The 18231-nt window shown below is 36.0% G+C and overlaps 1 protein-coding gene across 1 annotated transcript in view; it reads left to right on the top strand.

Annotated features, from left to right (window-relative positions):
- STOML3 (stomatin like 3) overlaps positions 1–13731 on the top strand; it is a 35216-nt gene extending 21485 nt beyond the window's left edge. The window contains exons 5-7 of the mRNA XM_039873094.1: positions 10153–10356; positions 12025–12159; positions 13507–13731. Of these exons, the coding sequence (XP_039729028.1) occupies positions 10153–10356; positions 12025–12159; positions 13507–13731 (564 nt within the window). The remainder of the gene's footprint in view (positions 1–10152; positions 10357–12024; positions 12160–13506) is intronic.
- The last annotated feature ends 4500 nt before the right edge of the window (positions 13732–18231 follow it).

The following is an 18231-nucleotide window of genomic DNA, read 5'->3' on the forward strand; positions in this document are numbered from 1 at the left end:
ATTGTTGTATAAGTTTTTTGTATATTTTGGATATTAGCCGCTTACCGAAGGTGTTGTCTGCAAATATATTCTTACATTCAGTTGGTTGCCTCTTTGTCTTGTTGATGGTTTCTTTTGCTGTGCAAAAGCTTTTCAGTTTAATATAGTCCCATTCATTTGTTTTTACTTTTACTTCCCTTGACTTTGAGGTAAAGATTCACAAAATTCTCCCTAAATCTAAGGTCTATAAGTTTAGTACCTGTGTTTTCTTCTATATAAATTTATTATTTCAGGTCTTATATTTAGGTATTCGATTTGTTTTTAGTTAATTTTTGTGTATGGTGAGAGATAGCAGTTTAGTGTGGTTTTGCAATTTTCCCAGCACCATTTATTGAAGAGTCTTTCCTTGTGTTCTCAATTTCACTTACTTCTGCTCTAATTTTTATTCTTTCCTTCCTTCTGCTGACTTTGGGCTGCATTTGTTCTGCTTTTTCTAGTTTTTAAAGATGTAATAGTAGGTTGTTTATTTGGGATCATTCTTGTTGTTTGAGATAAGCTGGTAATAATATGAACTTTCTTCTTATACCACTTTTGCTGTGTCCCAATAGTTTTTTATGTTGTACTGTCGTTCTTGTTTGTTTCTATGTATCTCTTGATCTCTCCTTTTATTTCTTCTTTGACTCAGTTGTTCTTTAGTAGCATGTTGTTTAATCTCCACATATTTGTGGGTTTTCCCACTTTCTTTTTGCAGTTCATCTCATTTCAGAGCATTATGGTCAGAGAGTATGTTTAGTATGATTTCAGTCTTCTTAAATTTGTTGAGGCTAGTTTTTTGTCCCAACATATAATCAGTCCTTGAGAATGTTCCATGTTGACTAGAGAACAATGTACAATCTGGTGTTTTGGAATGAAAGGCTCTGTAAATGCCAGTTATGTCCAACTGGTCTAAGGCATCTTTAAGGCTGATATTTCCTTATTGATTTTCTGTCTTTGGTGTTTTTATGTATCCTACTAAATTATGTTTTTGTCATTTCTCCCTTTAGTTCTATTAGTAGTCACTTAATATATTTTTGAGGCTCCCTGATTGGGAGCATAAGTATTGATAAATTTTATGTCTTCTTGATTAATGGTCTCCTTTTTCATTACAAAGTGTCCATCATTGTCTCTCATTATCTTTTCATTCTGAAGTCTATTTTGTCAGATATAAATACGTCTACATCTACTTTTCTCCAGATGACATTGCTTATAGTGTCATTTTCCATTCTTTCACTTTAAGTGTATGTTAGTTCTTATAGCTGAGATACGTCTTTTGAAGGCAGCATATAATTGGTTTTTTTTTTCGATACAATCTGCTACTCTATGCCTTTTAATTGGTGAGTTCAGTCATTTACATTAGGATAATTATGGAAATATGAGGTTTTTCTATAACCATTTTATCTTCTGTTTTCTGGTAGCTTGATGTCTCCATGGTTTCTGTCTGTTATTTTAAATTGGTGGTATTCTATGACTTTTCCCTTTGTTTCCTTTTGTTTTATGTTATGTGTCTCAGTTCTGGATATCTTGTGTGTGATTACCATTAATTTTATATAAAAGAAAGTTTCATATACGCAGTGGTCCTTTTAAAACGGCATGTGTTTCATCTCCATTCCCTTTGCAGATTCAGACACTTACTCCTCCTTTCTGTTTTTGTTGTCTCAAATTATTTCTATTTATGTTGTGAGTTCATTTCTGAGTTGCAGTAGCTATTTCTCCTTTTCTTTAAAACGTTTTTTTGACCCTTAACCATTATGTAATATTTAAGTTTATAAACTCTATCCTTAATAAGGGTTGCAATTACCTCTTTCTGCCTGTTACTCAATTTACTCATAGCATTGTATTTTTTTGTTCTTTTGATTCAGGTCGAATAACCTTCTACATTATTTCCTGTAATGCAGGCCTTGCAGTGGAAAATTCCTCAGCTTTTGTATGTCTGAGAGGATCTTTGTTCCTTCATATCTAAAGGAGAACTTTGCTGGATATATTATTCTAGGATATATTCTAGGCTGGTATTTTCTCTATCTCAATTGTTAAACATATATTTTTTAATTAATAAAATGTAATTTTTTTATGGTAACATTGGTTAATGAAAACCAATAAGTTTCAGCAGTACACTTTAATAGTAAGAGATATATATATTTACACTATGTCACTACATATTTAACCCTTTTTACTCCATCTACCTCCCTCCTTCCCGCTATTCTCTGGTAACCACCAGTCTATAGTCTATAGTCCATGTCCATGAGTCTCTATTTGTTTGTCCTGTTCATTTGGTGCTTTTAGGTTTATATCCTACATATAAGTGATATCATGTGATTTTCAACTTTTTCTGTCTGGCTTATTTCACATAGCATGATTATCTCGAGATCCATCCACGTTGTAGCAAAGGGCAGTATTTCATCTCTTCTTATGGCTAAAAACACTAATACAATATTCCATTGTATATATGTACTATAGCTTCTTTAGTCAATCATCTATCGTAGGACACTTCGGTTGCTTCTATGTCCTGGCCACTGCGAATAATGTTGCTATGAACATCAATGTGGAAATATCTTTTTGAATATGAGTTTTCAAGTCTTTGGGGTAAATACTCAGTAGTGGGATTGCTGGATCATATATGGTAGATCAATTCTTAGTTTTTTGAGGAACGTCCATACTGTTTACCGGAGTGGCTGTACCAATTTGCAGTCCCACCAGCAGTGTATGAGGGTTCCTTTTTCTCCACATCCTCTCCAACACTTGTTATTACTTGTTCTGTTGATAATAGCTATTCTAACAGATGTGAGATGATATCTCATTGTGGTTTTGATTTGCATTTCCCTAATAGCTAGTGATGTTGAACATCTTTTCAAATATTTGTTGGCCATTTGTATATCCTCTAGGGAGAAGAATCTGTTCAGGTCCTCTGCTCACTTGTTGATTGGATCGTTTTTTTTTTTTTGTTGTTGTTGTTATTGAGTCGTATGAGTTCTTTGTATATTTTGAATATTAGGCCCTTATCGGAAGCATTGCTTGCGAAAATATTTTCACATTTGGATGATTGTCTCTACCTTGTTGATGATTTCTTTTGCAGAGCAGAAGATTTTAGTTTGATGTAGTCCCATTCATTTATTTTAGCTTTTACTTCCCTTGCTTTTGAGGTCAAATTCAAATAATTCAAAATTAAGTCCAAGTTCCTTGAGTTTAGTTCCTATGTTTTCTTCTATGCATTTTATTGTTTCAGGTCTTATATTCAAGTCCTTAATTCATCCATTTTGAGTTAATTTTGGTGTGTGATGATAGACAAAAGTCTAATTTCATTCTTTTGCAGGTGGCTCTCCAGTTTTCCCAGCATCAGTTATTGAAGAGGCTTTCCTTTCTCCATTGTATATTTTTTCTCGAAATTTTTTGCCCATAAAAATATGGGTTTATTTCTGGACTCTCAATTCTGTTCCACTGGTCTATGTGTCTATTTTCTTGCCAATACCATGCCATTTTGATTATTGTCACTTTGTACTATAATTTTGTAGTTGGGCAGAGTGATAACTCCAGCCTCATTCTTTTTCTGCAGGATGGCTTTGGAGATTCAGGGTCTTTTGTGTTTCCATAGAAATCTGATGATTTTTTGTTCTATTTCTTTAAAAAATGCCGATGGGATTTTGATAGGGATTGCATTAAATCTGTGTAATGCTTTAGGTAATAGGATCATTTTAACTATGTCGATTCTTCCAACCCAAGATCACAGAATATCTTTCCATTTCTTTGTATCTTCTTTATTTATTTTGGTCTTATATTTTTATTATATAGATTTTTCATATGTTTTATTAGATTTATTCTTAGGTATTTTATTCTTTTTGTTGCAATTGCAAAAGGAATTATTTTTTCTAATTCTTTTCCTGACATTTCATTATTAGAGTGTATAAACGCTATGGATTTTTGAACATTGATTTTTTATCCAGAAAATTTTCTGTATTTGCTTATTGTTTCTAGTAGTGTTCTTGTGGAGTCTTTAGGGTTTTCTATATGGAGAATTATGTCATCCACAAATAGTGACAGTTTGACTTCTTCATTTCATATCTGGATGCCTTTTATATCATTCTCTTTCCTGATTGCACTCACTAAGACCTCCAATGTTATATTAACAACAGTGGCGATAGTGGATAGCCTTGCCTTGTTCCTGATCTTAGAGAAAAGGTTTTTAGTTTTTTACCATTCAGTATAATGTTGGCTGAGGGTTTGTGATATATGGCCTTTATCATATTAAGGTACTTTCCTTCTATACCAATTTTGTTAAATGTATTGATCATAAATGGATGCTGTATCTTGTCGAAGGCTTTTTCTGCATCTATTGATAAGATCATATGATTCTTATTTTTTAATTTGTTTATGTGGTGTATCATATTAATCGATATGTGTATTTTGAACCATCCCTGTGCCCCTGGAATGAAGCTCACTTGATCACGGTGTATAATATTTTCTATATGTTGCCATATTCGAAATGCTAGTATCTTATTTAGGATTTTTGCATCTGTGTTCATGAGAGATATTGGTCTGCAGTTTTCAGTTTTGTGTTATCTTTACCAGGTTTTGGTATCAGGGTAATATTGGACTTATAAAATGTGTTGGGAAGTATTGCCTTCTCTTTGATTTTTTGGAAGAGTTTGAGAATAGGTATAAATCTTTGAATGTTTGGTAGAATTCACTGGTGAAGCCATCTGGTCCTGGATTCTTAATTTTTGGTAAGTTTTTGATGATTGTTTCAATTTCTATACTGCTGATCGATCTATTTAGATTTTCCAGTTCTTCTTGATTCAGTCTAGGAAGGTTGTATTATTCTAAGTACTGGTCCATTTCTTCTAGGTTATTAAGTTTGGCGTTATATACTTTTTCATAGTATTCTTGTATGATCCTTTGTATTTGTGTGATGTCTGTCATCCTTTCCCCTCTTTCATTCCTGATTTTATTTGTGTCTTTTCTTTTTTTCTTTAGTGCGTATAGCCAGGGGTTTGTCAATTTTATTAAATTTCTAAAGAACCAGCTGTTTGTTGCATTTATTTTGTCTATTGTTTTTTTTTTCCAATTTCATTTATTTCTGCTCTAATTTTGATGATTTCTTTCTGTCTGCTAAATTTAAGCTTCATTTGTTTTTCCTTTTCTGTTTTTTTTTTTAACATGAAATGCTAGGTTGTTTATTTGGGCTCATTCTTGATTTCGGAGATAGGCCTGTAATGATATGAACTTTCCTCTTATGACCACTTTTGACCTGTCCCAAAAGTTTTGATATGTTGTACTATCATTATCATTCTTTTCTATGTATCTTTGATCTCTCTTTTTATTTCTTCTCTGACCCAGTTATTCTTAAGTAGCATGTTATTTAACTCCATGTATTTGTGGTTCTTCCTGCTTTCTTTTTGCAATTGATCTCTAATTTCAAGGCATTACGATCAGAAAATATGGTTGGTATGATTTTAACTCTCTTATATTTGTTGAGACTATCTCCGTGTTCGAGTATGTGGTCAATCCTTGAGAATGTTTCATGTGCACTAGAGATGAATGTATAAGCAGCTGTTTTGGGTTGAAAGGCTCTGTAAATGACAATTATGTCCAGTTAGTCTAATGTGTCATTTAAGGATGTTATTTCCTTATTGATTTTCTGTTGGAATGATCTGTGCATATCTGACAGTGAGGTATTTAGGTCTCTTACTACAATAGTGTTTTTGTCTGTTTCTTCCTTTAGTTCTGTTAGTAATTGCTTTATATATGTTGGGGCTCCCTGATTGAGAGCATGGATATTAATAAGTGTTATGTCTTCTTGGTGCATGATTCCCTTTATCATTATGAAGTGTCCCTCAGTACCTTTTTTATTTTGAAGTCTACTTTGTCTGATATTAGTACCACTACTCCCACTTTTCTCTGAATGCCATTTGCTTGAAATATCATTTTCCACCCTTTCACTTGAGTCTATATTTGTCTTTAGAGCTGAGATATGTCTCTTGGAGGCAGCATATGGTTAGGTTTTGTTTTTTGATCCAATCTTCAAGTCTGTATCTTTTTATTGGTTTGTTCAGTCCATTTAAATTTAGGATGATTATTAAAATAGGAGGTCAACTTAAAGCCATTTTATTTTTTGCTTTCTAGTAGCTTGATGTTTCCATTGCTTCTTTGTCCTTGTGTTTCTGTTTTCTTTATTTTGGTTGTCTTTTGTGGGTTTTTCCTCTGGTCCTTCTTGTTTTATGTTACATACTTTAGTTCTGAATCTTTGGTGTCTTTACCATTATTAATATGTAAAGGATAGTAATACATATACAGTCGTCCATTTTCTTCTGTGTGTGCCTTATCTCTATTCCTCTTTGTAAATTTGGATCTATGAATCTTCCCCTTTTCAGTCATTGTTGTCTCAATTTGTTCCTATATATGCTGAACGTTCATTACTATCCTGTTCTTAATAAGAGTTGCACTCTTCTGCTTCTATCTGACTGCTTGCCAGTCACCTTATTCCTAATTATGTTTTCTTTTTTTTCATATGGTTTTAGGTGACCTGACCCCTTTCAGTATTTCCTGTATGCATGAGTAGTACTAGAGAATTCCCTCAATTTTTGCATATCTGGAAAGGTCTTTATTTCTCCTTCATAGCTAAAGAAGTGCTTAGCTGGATACATTGTTCTTGGTTGGTAGTTCCTTTCGCTTAATAGTTTGAATATTGGTTTCCACTCCTTTCTGGATTGTAAGGTTTATGCTGAGAAGTCCAATGATAATCTAATAGGTTTTCCTTTATAAATTACCCTCTTCTTTTCCCTGCCTGCCCTGAGAATTCTGTCTTTGTCACTGATTTTTGATAATTTTAATACAAGGTGTCTTGGAGATGGCCTTTTTGGGTTGAGATAATTGGGTATTTTGTTGACTTCTTGAATTCTAAACTCCAGTTCATTCCTTAGATTTGGGAAATTCTCGTCAATATTTTGTCTGAAAATGCTTTCTAATCCCTGCTCCTTTTCCTTCCCTTCGAGAATGCCCATTATCCTTATGTTTCCTCTCCTGATGGTATCAGCTAGTTCTTGTATTTCTCTTTCATTATTTTTCATTTTTCGGTTTCTGTCTTATTCCTTCTGATTTATTTCTAGATTTCTGTCTTTGATATCACTGATCCTTTCCTCCATTTGGTCCACTTTATTTTCCAAGCTTCCTTTTTTTTTTTTTCAACTCTTACAATATGTTCTTTATATCCAGAAGTTCTGTTTGGCTCTATTTGAAGGTTTCAGTCTCCTTGCTAAAGAACTCATTTTGCTCATCTAGTTGTTTTTTCAATTCCTGAATTTGTTGATATGAATCATTTCAGATCTCATTGAGTTCTTTCAGAAGTACTATTCCGAAGTCTCTGTCATTTAAGTTGCATATTTCTATGTCTATAAGCTTATTTTCTGGAGATTTGTCTCTTTCTTTCTGACATGCCTTGTCACCTTATTTATTCATGGTATTTAATGGACTATTTCTCTGCCTGGGCATTAATGGAAGTGTATTCTGCTGTTTTTCCAGAAAGAAGATTTATTATATAAAGGTCTCTCTTTAGCTTGTGGTAGTACTTATGCATAGATCTTATGCTTCGATGTGCTGGTGTGCAGTTTGGGTGTTTTTTGTTGAGTTTTAGATGTTTAGCTTGTTGTTGTTTCAAGGGGAGAGATCTGGAGATGTCTCTCACTCTGCCATGTTTCTGGCATCACTCTAATGCTATTAACTTGAGCTATCTGAATCATCATACGGAACATCTCACATCATGAATTGTATCATAGATCTTCTTTGAGATGTCCACAAATTGATTATCGTCAAACACATCAAAAGCATTTTTATTTAAGGCTTGCTTCCAAGGCAACATTCACTTGTGTTACAAACTCAGGAATTACCACAGCTCCATGTGTTCAACATTCTGAAAGATATAATTGTCAAATATTTGATTTAACTCTGTCCTAGCTTTTAAAATTACTTCTTGAAATTCTGATAATAATCTAAAGGAGTAATCTTTATGAGTGACCATTTTTTTCCCCTCTTGGCTGCCTTGAAAATTTTTTTTTTTTGTCATCGATTTTGACCATTTTAATATACTGTGACTTGAGAAGGCCTTTTTAGATTGAGATAATTAGATGTTCTGTTTGTTTTTTGGATTTGAAGATTCCCTCTCTCTCTCTCTCTTTTTTTTGACAGGTTCGGGTAATTCTCATCAGTTATTTGTTTAAATTAGCTCTCTGTTTTCTTTCTTTCTTCTCCTCTGGTATTCCCATTACTCTTCTATTGTTTTTTTTTTTCTGTTGGTGTCAGATAATTTTTGTAGAGTTCTTTAATTGTTTTCACTCTCAAGTCTCTCTCTTTCTTCATTTGTATCATTTCCAGATTTCTGTCTTTGATATCACTAATTCTTTCCTTCATCTGGTCAGCTCTGTGTTCCTAAGCTTCCTATTTCGTTTTTCATATCTTTTAGTGAGTTCTTCATCTCCAGAAGTTTTATTCGGTTCTTTTTTATAGTTTCAATTTCCTTGGTATTCTTGTTGTTCATTGATTTTGTTTCTAAGCTTATTAAACTGCTTATCAGAACTTTATTGCATCTTGTTGAGTTTTCAGAAGTGCAAACTTGAATTCTCTATCATTTAAAACATATATTACTAAGTCTTTAAATTTATTTTCTGGAGATTTTTCATTTCCTTTCTGAGCTTCTTTGTTACTTTGGTTGTTTGATGGACTATTTCTTTGCCTAGGCATTAATAGGAATTTAATCTGCTTTTTTTTTTAAAAAAATAAATTTATTATATAGTGATCTCTTTTTTGCAGGTTGATTAGAAGAGATTTTTCTTTTGATTTCCAGTTGGTGGCGCCAAAGCGTCCTGCACTACATATGCCTGTTGAATCTCTGCTATGAGGTTAAAAATGACCTTTATTCTCTGCACAAGTGTTTGTCTCCTTTGTGACCATATGGCTTTGGTCCTAGGTCTCCTCTCCTGCAGGAGAAAGTGAAGGACAATGAGGTTCCGAGCCTCTTAAAAGGATCTGAAGTCTTTGTACTGTCCCAACAGTCAGAAGCAATGCTTTACTGTCTCTTTCCAATTCAGCCTCAATGGGTGGAGGTTTGGGAGAGAGCCGTTGCGGCTGTTTTTCATTCAGTAATCTGACCTTCAGACTCTGTATTTCTGTGGGACCGGATGCAGTGTATGTTTCAGTTTTGGTTGCACAAATTCTTCTGGAGCTCTGTTGTAGCTCTGGGAGGGTACACAGTGGAGGGTAAGCTCTGAGAGGTGGCCAGGCTCCATGTCTCAGCTTTCTGCATGGCAATGGTGGTTACTAAGATTCAGCTGTCGCCTCCCCATGCTTGGTCTCTGCCCCGCTCTCTGCCCTGATTACTGGGCTCTGCTGTGTGGAATACGATGATAATTCAGGCAAGACTGTTCAGGGCTTTAATGAGCGAAAAACCACCATGTAATTTCCCCCTCCTCCTCGTCCTACAGGGAGGGCACTCTGGGCTACATTCCACAGGACATATCTTTGTTTCTTTCCTGTCTTGTGCAGTTGGCCTACCTTCAGATACTCTGATATACAGATCTTTCAAACATGCTTGTGTGCAGGTTAAATGTTATTTTTTGGATTGTAGATTCCAGCTTGTAATTTCAAGGGGAGAGTTCAGGGGAAATCCCTCACACCGCCATGCATCTGACATCACTCATTTTGATTTATTTGAAGATAGAACAAGGTCTATATTCTGGCACTATCTATGTTTTCTAAGCATTACTTTTCATCAAGTTTGACAAAAACTGAAAACCAAAAAGATTTCAGGTATCAGGGAAACAAGTGTTTTGCTTCTGTTTAGAAGGGAGAACAGTTCTACTATGACATTTTATAATGAAAGTGCCTATTCTCACCATAGCAAATCAAGGCCTCTGCCTATGTGATGTGACACTTCTTTAAGGTGAACTTACAGGGTTAGGTACAGACCACACATGTGCAAGTATTTTGTTATCAAGTAGGATGTTATTACATTTAAGCCAGGACAGATTTGGGGTGGACTGTTGGCATGAGTTTTCGGTACACTTCCTATGGAAGAGAGAGCTCTTAGGCTGGTTGACACTTTGTTGATCATTGTGAAAGTCACAAACGTGATTTTCCCATTCTTCTTTCTAGATTCTCACCAGAGACTCTGTGACTACACAAGTGGATGGAGTCGTCTATTATAGAATCTATAGTGCTGTCTCAGCAGTGGCTAATGTCAATGATGTCCACAAAGCCACATTTCTGCTGGCTCAGACCACTCTGAGAAATGTCTTAGGGACACAGACTTTGTCCCAAATCTTAACTGGCCGAGAAGAGATTGCCCACAGCATCCAGGTAAAGATACTGGGAATTAATAGCCTGCTTCTTTAATTCATTCATTTTAGTTATTGGTGATTACCAAATATCAGCAGTTCAAAGTGCCCCCATGTATACACACAGACACAAGTAGACACACACACAGCTAATCTTAACAGATGGGCTCTGCTTGTGATTTCATTTTTTTAATAATCAGGAAGTATAGATATAAATATCTGAGTGGGAGAAGGACTCTGTTGAAATTGGTCACCATATACATTTTCTTTGGGATTTAAAATTATGAATTAACATTGCATGCTTTAGCTTTTTCTGAAAAGGTTAGAGATCAGATTTATTTTTTAGTCTAGATTACTCCAGCAGTATCTCTATTTTTTAGGCATCATATATTTCTACATTTCAGTGGAGTGTGAAAGTTAGAAGAGGATTCAATTCAGATAGGACAGGCTTGTCATCTCAGGAAAACCTTATATTATGCTACCAATATCATAATGATAATATTGATGAAGATGTACAGGTATCCATCCTACTTCTTGCACACCCTAGTTTTTAGACAATCACATTTCTCTATTTTCCTAAATAAATTAAATTTTTATTCTGAGTCTCCCTAGTGTAAGTTAGGGGGGAAATTCAATTTGGGTCCTTCTTGGCATCTCCAGTCCATAAGGTAGCTAAGGCCCCAAGGTTTTATGAGATAATATTGGTTCCACATAATAACTCTCCATATCATTTTTGTAAGATCCTTGTGCTTTTGATAAATTATATTTTTCTTTGGCCACAGTTAGGTCATTGGCTTCTTGTGAGATCTCACCATGTCCTGCATTTTGCCGGGATCATGGAAAGGCAAAGGTAACTTGCCATTTTGTAGCACAGAGGGTTCTGACTCCTCCCCTTTGAGGGGAACTATCCATTTGATCTCACACTATTTCTCAAGACATTCTTTATCATCTCTTCCCCCTCCAGATAACCAGCAAAATATCTTCAATGGTTTTAACCTTTTACAAAGGACAAGAAGATCTTTGACTTTAGGCTATGTCTGCTCTAAAAATATGTCTTGCTACCTGTTTAAAACTGGCCACAAGACAGAAGTTAAACAGAGCAAGACAAATAGTATTTCAGAAAGATCCAATAAAAATATTTATTGAGTCATTATTAAGAACTGGTAGATATCTTACATGTATTATCTCTAAACCTCATGACAATCCTGAAACTGAACCTAGCAATTTTATTGGTGGAAAAACTGAGAATCAGAGAGGTTGAGTAACTGGCCCAATGATTCGCAGCTGCAAATGGCAGAGCCAGGACAAAATCCAGGTCTGTCTGAAAAGCTCATGCATTATTGCTTGCCTGATGTCAGTGATGAGTAAATTTGGGATATTTGTTCAAATCTAGGTAGATAAACTATACTTTATTAAGGATGTTTTTGGAGTGAATCCTGCTGGGATGCCACCCACTAAAAGATCCATCAAGTTTTCTTCCTGAATCCTTTCTGAGATTCACTTCAATCTCAAGAAATGAACAGTAAGGATGCTAACTCTTACTGCCTTCCCAAATTGTCTCATTCAAATACTAAAAATACAAAAGAAGAAAAGTAGAGGACTTTATTCTTTCAAATATACACCATATCTGAAATACATATCCTATAACTGTTTTAATGGTCAACGTTTTTTTCTCTTGATTTGGAAACAGACCTTACTTGATGATGCCACTGAGCTTTGGGGGATCTGGGTGGCCCGAGTGGAAATCAAAGATGTCCGGATTCCTGTGCAGTTGCAGAGGTCCATGGCAGCTGAAGCTGAGGCCACTCGGGAAGCCAGGGCCAGGGTAAGGGCTACGGTGTTTACACTGGAGGACAAGCTGCCTATCCTTGGAGCAGACAAGCATAGAGCTTGGATGACAGATCTGGCTCTGTCAATTCTTTTGATAAGAAAAAGGGTTTTTTTCTCCTACAGGTTTGCCTGAGAATTTCCCTTTGAATTAGAAGGTAATTTGGAACTTAGTGTACCTCAAGGAATCTTGTACATGTCTTATGTCAAGGGAGTACTCAGCAAGTTGCTTAGTTGCTTGGAAATGTGGGTTCCAACTTTGGTGACACATTAGAGTCTCCTAGAGAAAATTGAACTAAGCAAACACCAGTTCCTAAGCACCATCTCAGATTCTGTGATACAGTCTTGGGTGGGCCAAAGAACCCACATTTTATAAAGCTGGTGGTTCCAACATAGCCAACTTGCTGCCTCTATTTTGAGTATCATCATTCCAGTACGTTAAGTGTTCTAGAAAAAAAAGGCGGAGGTGATTAACTACAATCCAGGATAGAGTTACAAAATGTAAGTATACTCTGGCCTCCAGTATTCTTTCCTCTGTTGGATTTATAGCCTCATGTCTGTGTGGATGGGTTTCCTGAAGTATCAGAAACCAATTAAGATTAGAAGTCTTTCTTGTACCTTCTTTGGTATCTTATTGTGAACCAGTGAAGGTTTTCTCTTCATTCCTTACCTATTTCTGGTTTATCTGCTAAGCTCTAGCAGCTTCCAGGCAATGGACTTAGCCATGACAAACTGGAGGATGCTTTCTTACACAGGCACTGGGTGCCCACAGTTGGGGCAGCTTGGACTATCTGAGAACTAGAAGAGAAACAGTGTACATAAGAGATTTCCAATGAGTGTTTTCAGACTGGCACTTGCTGCTATTTGTAATCAAGAGAAGAGAAAACTTGAAACAATTCTTACTTTGTAAGAATGAGACTAAGTTGGCAACAGAATGAAATGAAAACCTCTCCTATGATAAATAAAGTCAATAGAAAAAAGCCAGGTGGAGACCTTGAATTTCAGACTTCTTTGAAAACTAGTGCAGCAGAAGTGAAGCTCTAAAGTGATTCCAGAGTATTACTGAGGTGGATGGCTCTGTATTCATTTAGGTTAAAGATGATGATTTTATTTTGCTTGAAATTGAAATCTAGGGACTCATACTTTGTAAACTACCTCCGTACTTCCTGTGACCCCTCAAATTTCTCTAATTACATTAGGATGTGAAACTTTTGTCCTTGCTGAATAAGTGAATAGATATGGCAAAGTGGGACTGGGAAGAAGATATCAGTATGCAACCAGAAAAAGAAAACACTAGCCACAGTTGTAAACTTATTTCTAAACAGTTTTATTTTTGTTGTTTTAGGTCCTTGCAGCAGAAGGAGAAATGAATGCTTCTAAATCTATGAGGTCAGCTTCCATGGTGCTGTCTGAGTCCCCCATAGCCCTCCAACTGCGTTACCTACAAACCTTAACCACTATAGCCACAGAGAAGAATTCCACCATCATATTTCCTTTGCCCATAAACATACTAGAGGGTATTGGTGGTGTCAACTACAATAACCATCAGAAAGTTTCTAACAGATCCTGAGGTCCTCCTGCTATAACCAGCCATTGCTTAGGGAGTCATGTCTATTCCAGTGAAAAACTAGCAAGTAAAAGTGTTGATAATTTCAACACTATTCAAGCAGAGTAACTCCACAGCTGGAGTAGTAGTATTAGAGAAATGCTATAGAGGCTATAACAAATGAACAAACAAATGAACAAACAAACAAACAAAAAAGCCAAAACGAGGGCTGTGTACTACTTTTATTTTTAAGAATATAAATAACTTTGCATTATTCTTATAATAATCAATTAGTAGCTGTCCTTTACTTATAGCAGAAACTCTCTTGCAGTATGGGGAAGAAATCCTTGGGTGATTATGACTAAGATTTGCTTTTTAATTGTTTTAAAAAAGAACTCTAGATAATATGTAAAGTAAGATAGGCCTCATATTTATACTAGATATTTGATTTATAATTCCAAAGTAATATTTGCTAAATCTCCAAGAATTACAATCAACCTCTACAATTCTTAAAATTATGATGGATTTTGATGCAAAAGATTAAACAGGCACTGAGGCTTTCAGTTGCAAACATCATTAATTCCCCAGAGCAGACTGCATTCAGCTTTCTTACTGCATGTCCTCTTGCTGGGAATAATGGTCAATTCTGAACCTCCCAGCACCTTTGTCAGAGGGTGAGACAAGGTACAGCGAAACAGATTCCAGTCAGTTTATTTTCTTATCAGTGAGAATACTTGCAAAAGATTTTGTAGGCACAAAAAAAATTGTTTTTAAACTTTATTCTCCTCCAAAACAAAAACAAACACAGGAAAAACAAAAACCAAAACCCAAAAAACCCTGTTAAAAATAAAGAAGCCATAGAATGTATACGTGATGTATTTAAAAAAGCTGCTTTGTCAGAGATTATTTTCTTGCTATGGTGAATTTTTATTTTGGGGTCCATTTTGAGCAATGGGATAGACTTTTTAAGTTACCATTTAAGTTACCATTGAACGTTACACTGTGCTCAGCCCTGTATGGATGCTAAGAAGTATACTTATTTTACAGATGAGAAAGTGATGTCAAAAGGTTAAATAACTTGTCCAAGGTCCCTCAGGTAGTGAATGTAAGGTTAAGATTTAAAACCAGGTCTGACTCCAAGGTTCTTGCTCTTAAACTTGGGGGAGGTGGGAGGGGAAGGGGATAGGGCCCTTCCATGCCATTTTTGCCTTCAATTCCAAACCTTTAGGTTCTGGAAGTATGAGTGTTCCACTGTGTCCAAGATTGTGATAGCATGCATACACATGCATGTGCACACTTCTCACACACTTCACATTCTTTTGCATACTCCACATGTACTCCTCATGTACCCCCTCCCCACAACACCTACTCCCCGCATACCCCTACCTGTGCTCATATCTCATCCATGTACTCCCCTCACACACACCTTTTCATCACATAAATATTATCTGCGTATAAATGCAAAATGGGAAACATACTCTACCTTTTTATTGTAACCTCTTTTTTTCCTGGTGAAATCATATTATACTTGATATGATTTTTGAACAAGCCACAGCTTATGAATCTTTTAGTAAATTATACTGACTCTATGAGTCTAACATTAATTTCTGACCTGCCTAGGTTTATATGTATTTTTAATAGGCGGAATACTTGCATTTTAATAAAAATAGAGGACAGACAAAAACTTATAGCGCATCCACATCAGCCAGAATCTGAATCTATGAAGTCATACCATGAAGGCATTCAACCAGTGACCCTCTATATTATGAATAGTGGTGTGGAGAATTGCTGAGGTACCTGTGGCATTGACCATCACCTGAGGAGGGAAGCTCTACTTTTACAAAATTTGGCCTACTGCAAAAATCTCTTCCTAGCCTATTAGAGAAATCTATAATTATTCCCTGTTTTGGTTTTCATGATTTCACTAAAAATGCAAATTTTTCCTGTCAGTATACAGCAAACTGTAAACTAATGGTTCTCTCTGGAGGTCATTGTTCTCTCACTCACTGAAAGCCCTTTTTCAAAAGCACAGACCCTTTGCATCCCCAGGGTAGGAAGGAGGGTGTGACAGTTATATTGGAATATCTCTGATAAGGTTGGTGGCATGAGAGGTCTCCTTGATTTCTCCCTTTGAAATTACAATAATCGGAATAGCTACAATCCAGCAGAAAACACCTAGCCTAGTCCACAAACATGGCTGAGAGATCCACTCATCAGAGCATCTGAAGGTGATTGAATCAGACTAGCAAGGGAGGAGGAAAGGTAGAGGAGCAGAGACCGTTGCTAGAGGTGCAGCCCAGAGCTCTTTGTACGATGCAGGTAGAGGAGGGAATTAGGTGGCAGTTTGTACTCTCTGTAACCTCAAGGATTCCTGCCTGTGTGATCACCATATACCACATGGCAGAGCCCAGTGATCAGGGCAGAGACAAAATATAGATGGGCGACAGCTGTGTTTTAGCAACTGACATTGCCAGGCATAAAGCTGAGTCATGGAGCCTGGCCACCTCCCCACACCCTTCCAGAGCTTGCCTCCCTATACCCTCCCAACATTGCAACATCAAGTACACCAGGAACTGAGGGGATGCACACTGAGGTTGGTTCCAGTGGCAGCGGGGAAGATATAGCTGTCAGGCAGCTGAAGCATAGAGGCCAGTATTACTAGAAGGAAAATAGCCACAGACACACTGGCAGCATCTTCTAACCCACCCCACACCCACCTATCCAGGCCGATTTGAAGGGAAGCAGCAAAACACTGCATCTGGCTGCTGAAGTAGTACTGAGACTTGAGCTCATCAGAGGCTCAGATTCCCATCAACCATTACATTTTCCCATGGGGGTAAAGCCCTGGGACTGGGGCAACCTGGTTACAGAGGATACACATAACTCTCCAAGGAATAAAGGGGTGTGTGTGTGTGTGTGTGTGTGTGTGTGTGTGTGTGTAATTTTTTTTTTTCCTGCAAAGCAGAGATCAAGGAGGCCTGAACAGTGCAGGAGGCTTGTGCGCCACCTACTGGAAAACGAAAGAAAAACTTCTTATCAACCCGCTAAAGAGAGATCATGCTAAATAATATTTTTTAAAAGCAGAGTACATTCCCATGAATGCCTAGGTGAAAAAATAGCCATAAAATACCATGAACATCTAGGATGACAAACAGCTCATAAGGTAATTAAAAAATCTCCGGAAAATAAACTTAGAGATATAGAAATATATGATTTAAATGACAGAGTATTCAAGATTGCACTTCTGGAAAAAAAAAAAACTCAATGAGATGCAAGAAAATTCTGATCAACAGTTCAATGAATTCAGAAACAAAATAAATGAACAACAAAAATACTTTATCATAGAGATTGAAACTCTAAAAGAGAACCAAATAGAAATTCTGAAGATGAAGAACTCATTAAAAAAGATGAAGAATGAAGTAGCAAGCTTAGGAATAGAGCTGACTAGATTAAAGAAAGAATTAGCGATATCGAAGACAGAAATCTGGAAATGATGCAGATGGAAAAATAGAGAGACTTAAGAGTGAAAAACAAAAAGAACTCTACAAGAACTATCTGACACCATCAGAAAAAGCAATATAAGAATAATGGGTATACCAGAAGGAGAAGTGAGAGTGAAGGAAAGAGAGAGCCTATTCAAACAAATAGTCCACGAGAATTTACAAAATCTATGGAAAGAACTGGGTCCTCGAATTCAAGAAGCAAGCAGAAGACCTAATTATCTCAATCCAAAAAGGCATTCTCCACCCCCCGCCAAAAAAAAAAAAAGAAAAACCCAAACCAAAAAGGCCTTCTCCAAGACACATTATATAAAATTGTCAAAAATTAACGACAAAGAAAGAATTCTCAAGGCAGACAGGGAAAAGAAGACTGCAACCTATAAATGAAAACTCATTAGATTATTATTGGACTTCTTAGCAGGAACTTTACGAGCTTGGAGGGAGTAAAATCAAACATTCAAATTAACAAAAAGAAAAAAATTATCAGCCAAAAATAATATATCCAGCAAAGTTCTCTTTTAGATATGAAGAAACAAAGACCTTTTCAGACATGGAATCTGAGGGAATTTTCTAGCACAAGACCTGCATTATAGGAAATAATGAATTCAAACAAAAGGACAAGAAAAAAATACAAATCTATGAGTAGGATGAGTAACAGACAGACAGAAACAGGAAATTGCAACCCTTAATTAAGGACAGGGTTTATAAACTTAAATATTACATAATGGTTAAGGGTCAAAATATTTTAAAAAGAAAAGAAGTTAATAGCTACTGCAACTCAGAAATGAACTCACAACATAAATAGAAATAATTTGAGACAAAAAAAAAGGGGAGTGAACAAATGTCTGAATCTGCAAAAGAGAATGCATATAATACACATGTAGATGAAAAAGGACCATTGCATATATGAAACTATCTTTTACATAAAATTAATTGTAATCATACACAAGAAATCCAGAATTGAGATACATAACATAAAACAAGAGAGAACAGAGGGAAAAGTTATAGAATACCACCAAATTAA

The sequence above is a fragment of the Pteropus medius genome, unplaced genomic scaffold, assembly GCF_902729225.1.
Source record: "Pteropus medius unplaced genomic scaffold, Ma_sr-lr_union100, whole genome shotgun sequence".
Classification (NCBI taxonomy): Eukaryota; Metazoa; Chordata; class Mammalia; order Chiroptera; family Pteropodidae; genus Pteropus; species Pteropus medius.